We start from the raw sequence: 4,756 nt of genomic DNA, 5'->3' as shown, positions 1-4,756 counted from the left end.
TTTTTTGACATTTTTCGCACTGAATTTTAATATTAAAGTTCAGATTCTTTGAATTTTAAATTTTCTCTATTAACAATATAATAAAAAAAACTACCTTATGCCACACGTCAATTTGACCTTTCATGTCACATGTCTCCTCCTCACATTTTTTCCTTCTTACTTTTTATATATTTTATATGTTAATAATAATTTAATACTAATTGTAGAAAATTTAAATTAAAAATTATCAATTTATTTTTCTTATGTGCTTAAACATGCAAATACACAAGTAAGATATATATTCTTAATAATATAAATCTATGAGTAATATGTGCGTTTTAATTATACGAATTCATGGGTAACATGTGTTTTCTTAGTAATGCGAATGTACGGGTAACATGTGTGTTTTTAGCCATGCGAATGCACGAGTCACATGTATTTAATTACTATCATTATATTATTTAATTAAAAGATAACAATGGTATATATATTCATGAAAAATATATGTATTTTAATTAGTAATATAACAAATCAATTATTAGACTCTTTTTATTATTTTGATTAAATTTATAAGAAAAAAAAAAATATCCGTCAAATCCTAACTTAATGTGTTTTTAATTTATGAGTTATTTTCATACAATGATTATTATCTAAAACATGATCAAATAAATAACATTTAATTATACAATATTTGAATGCTAAAAATATATTCAAATATTTATACACAATTAACATTAATCTAAAATAAAACATAAGCATTTAAGAGATATGCTAAAAAATCCTTATGACTTTATATGATACTTATATACGCATTCACAAAAAATATGATGCAAAAATAACTCCTTATATTTATAATTTTATATAGAGAATATAGAGGTGAGATATTATCCAATACAATTTGAATTTTATTTATTGAGTTATTTAAGAATCAAATATTTTCTATAATCACACTTTCAACAAATAAATGCTTATACAAACGCATTTATAATTGTTAATATTCTATATATACACTCAAAAATCAATATTAATATTGCACCTATATAAAGGGGAAATATAATGTTTCAAACATGATTTATTGATATTATAAAATATATGTATATTATATTTGCATTATGCATAAACAAAGAAGCGACCCGTGTAAGTGTATGGGTACACTGCTAGTTTCACCAACAATCTCCCTTTTTTGTCCAAACCCAACATAAAATTTGGATCTCTCCATTTTTTTAATCCTTGTTGTGTAGTATGTTAGATTTATTGGATAAAATTTAGTGATGTTTTATTTCTTCTTTTGATGATTTTTAGACAACTTAATATATATACATTGTCAATATAAATATTTATATACAATTAGTATATTATCTACCACCATTTATTTGTATTATGTATTATTTTTCTTATAGAGTTATTATCTAGTCACCACATACAAAAACTCATATTACATACATTCTTTTATCTTTTGCAATTGACTTTGGTATTATCATGTAAAGATGGCCTAGCTAATATGGATTTAGCAGACCTAAAATGATGAATCTAATGAAATAAGATAAGAGTGTATGTCATATTTAGGGAGTGTAAGTTTGAAGATGTGTAGAAACTTAACTTGTGCTTAGGATGATGTTTTTAGTTTAAGTGTATAATCTGTGAATATGTTTATGTTTGGGTATTTTAGCTGGAAATTGAATATAAACTAATTTAAAAAAATTATTTTTTACATAGTAAATTATAGAAAATGGTAGGAGGTTCTTTATTTGTATTATGATTATTTTGGTTGTTTTCTACACTATTTTTAAATATACATTTTTTAATATTTACCCTTATATATATTTTCACAATAAATTTTCTAATATTGCATAACAAATACTAGAAAAATATATTAAAATAAAATAAAATATAAAAATAAATATCAATATTAAAAAACAACATGACACACAACTAAATAAAAATTGTTAAACTTGAATTACACAAAATAAATAATACACAATTGTTAAGTTTTATTAGGAAGTAAAATATGAAATGGGAAAAAAATAAACTAACCCAACCCATGATTTTGGAGCTTCCACTTTTAGTTTTTTTTATAAAAAAAAGTAGAGTTTATAACTTTATTTAGTTGTCAAACATATATTAATGTATTTTTGAGCTTATAACTATCACTATATATATTTTTCTCAATAGATCTATCTCTAAGTATATATTACTTTAGTGTAATATTTATGCATTGTAAAAGTTATTTACATAAACTTAATATCTCATTTATAATAAATAGTAAATAATACAATGATAATATATAAAATTGTGAATACATTTTTTTTTCTTTAATAAAAAATGCACCAACAAATAGGTTTACAATCGATCCGGCCTGGCCCAAAATTAGGCCCACAGTGATTAGGGTTTTATTTTCCTTTCTACATAAAGTCACAATTCCTTCTTTCCCCTTACACCATTCAAGAGCGCACACACACGCACAAACACTCTCTCTTGTCATGGCGGCCGTTGAAGAATCTGCTCCTTCCACTGAGCGCGCTCAATCCGTCACTGACGTCAAGCTCTTCAACCGTTGGTCCTACAATGACGTCGAGGTTCTCCCTTTTCCCTTTTATTATCGCCATATATATTTTCCATGAATTACACGTTTTTTATTCATTATAAGTGATTTCATCGTAGTTTACACAACAATTCGAGTTTTCAGTTTATTGCATATTTTTGTGATTTCTGTTAGTAGAATCAGTTAGATTCTGTATGATGCTTTGACTGCAGTTAATTTCTGATAATTCAGATCTGAGTTTTTAACATGTAGTTATTATGTCAGATTCGTATGAGTTTTTAAAAAATTTAAATTAAATGATTATATTATACAAGGCTATTTTGCTCTCGTTGCTATTTGTTGTCACATGTTGTAGGTTCTTACTTATTTGCATGCCATGCTTCGATATTTTGTGTATTTGTTGATTCTGAATGATTAGTGGTTGCAGCTATGCTTTATATTAAAGTTGTACTAGAATTTAATTGATTCACTAATTGTGATGGTAAAATAATATGTAGACTTTGTGAAAAAGATATCAAAATGAAGCTCGTCCTAGAAATTTATTCGGAGCAATAGGTTGAACTTACAGTGCACTAACAAACTTTATGTTGATCATTAGATGTACATAAGTATGCATGATTAGCATTAAAATTGTCAAAGTTGAGAAAGTAATAATATTTAGAACACCACTTGAGAAAATGCTGCTTGATTGTGTCTGCTCGATTACATAACTTTAGTATCAAGCTCTAACATCTGTAATAGTAATGAAGGTATATTGTTGATCATGATTGAATTTAGAATGGTTTGAAAATAATGTTTTCTTGATCTAATATGACAGGTTTGATATGCTATATATGTTTTTCTTGGGTAAATAGTGATGCCTCTAGTTGTGACACAAATTAATTTCTTGTTTGTTAACAATTCTTCTAAATACACTAACTTCTACCATTTTGGTTTGATAGCCACATGACATGTCTTTGTTCGATTACATTGGTGTGGTTGCTCCCAAGTATGCAATCTATGTCCCCCACACTGCCGGGAGGTACTCAGCCAAGCGTTTCAGAAAAGCACAGTGTCCAATTATCGAGAGGCTTACAAACTCTCTTATGATGCACGGAAGAAACAACGGAAAAAAGCTTATGGCAGTGAGGATAGTCAAGCATGCAATGGAAATTATCCACTTGTTGACCGATCTAAATCCTCTCCAGGTTATTGTTGATGCTGTGGAAAACAGGTATATAAACTAGATAATATGAAATAACCTCTTATCTTCCATTTCAGCCTGATATGATTTTCCACTACATTTTGCATAGTGTCTTCTGGAATTGGCATATTTGTTTGTGAGAATAAGGCTGTTTCTTTTATATTTAATTCTTTATCTCAATCCAGTGGGCCAAGGGAAGATGCTACCAGAATTGGATCTGCTGGTGTTGTTAGACGCCAGGCTGTGGATATTTCTCCCCTCCGACGTGTGAACCAGGCAATCTACCTCCTTACCACAGGTGCACGTGAGGCTGCATTTAGGAACATTAAGACCATTGCTGAATGCTTGGCCGATGAACTTATCAATGCTGCAAAGGGTTCATCAAACAGGTATTAAGCCAAGATTTAGATTTTCAACTTTTTCTTTGGAAACTGGGAATTGTTTTACTGCAGTATATTCCGTGATTTTATTTATATACATTTTTATTTTGCGTAGTGTTGGTACCCCCTTCATTTTTGCTGATTATGTTAATTTATTTTTTAGCTATGCTATTAAGAAGAAGGATGAGATCGAGAGAGTTGCCAAGGCCAACCGTTGAGGAATGAAGAGTAATGCATTGGAGTTTGTTTTTTCCATTACCTTTTTTTCCATGTCTCTAGTTACACCATCAAACTTAAATTGAAGTTAAGCTTGCTTGTTTTTTTTTACAATGATTTAAGTTTTGTTATTTATGAATTATTGTCAACATAATTTTGTTAGGTTTCAATCAAAGTAGAGACATTTTTATGCTATTTGTTGAAATGTGTTTACCATTCTCTTGTATTTGGCTGGTCACATCTAAATTAGTTTGCATCTCAATGGTAGAGAATGTCCAATTTATGGTTTTTAAAATCCGACTACTGAAAATAACATTAATTACTTGGTGCTTCAAATGTATTTTTTTATATAAAAATGTATAATATATTTTCCAACTGTAATAGTATAATACTATCTTCAGAGATTGTTGTTTACATTAAAATTGATGTGATATAATGTCAAATTACTAAACTATT

The 4,756-nt window shown here is 28.0% G+C and overlaps 1 protein-coding gene across 1 annotated transcript; it reads left to right on the top strand.

Moving 5' to 3' along the window:
• On the top strand, positions 2,395–4,526 carry LOC109330200 (40S ribosomal protein S5-like). The gene is made up of 4 exons (XM_019564276.1): positions 2,395–2,555; positions 3,463–3,734; positions 3,890–4,093; positions 4,248–4,526. Exons 1-4 carry the CDS (start codon positions 2,460–2,462, stop codon positions 4,300–4,302), a joined length of 627 nt encoding a protein of 208 aa, XP_019419821.1. The 5' UTR covers positions 2,395–2,459; the 3' UTR covers positions 4,303–4,526.

The sequence above is a fragment of the Lupinus angustifolius genome, chromosome LG16 (assembly GCF_001865875.1).
Source record: "Lupinus angustifolius cultivar Tanjil chromosome LG16, LupAngTanjil_v1.0, whole genome shotgun sequence".
Lineage (NCBI taxonomy): Eukaryota > Viridiplantae > Streptophyta > Magnoliopsida > Fabales > Fabaceae > Lupinus > Lupinus angustifolius.
The sequence above is the reverse complement of the archived record's forward strand: the minus strand, read 5'-3'. Positions and strand labels throughout refer to the sequence as shown.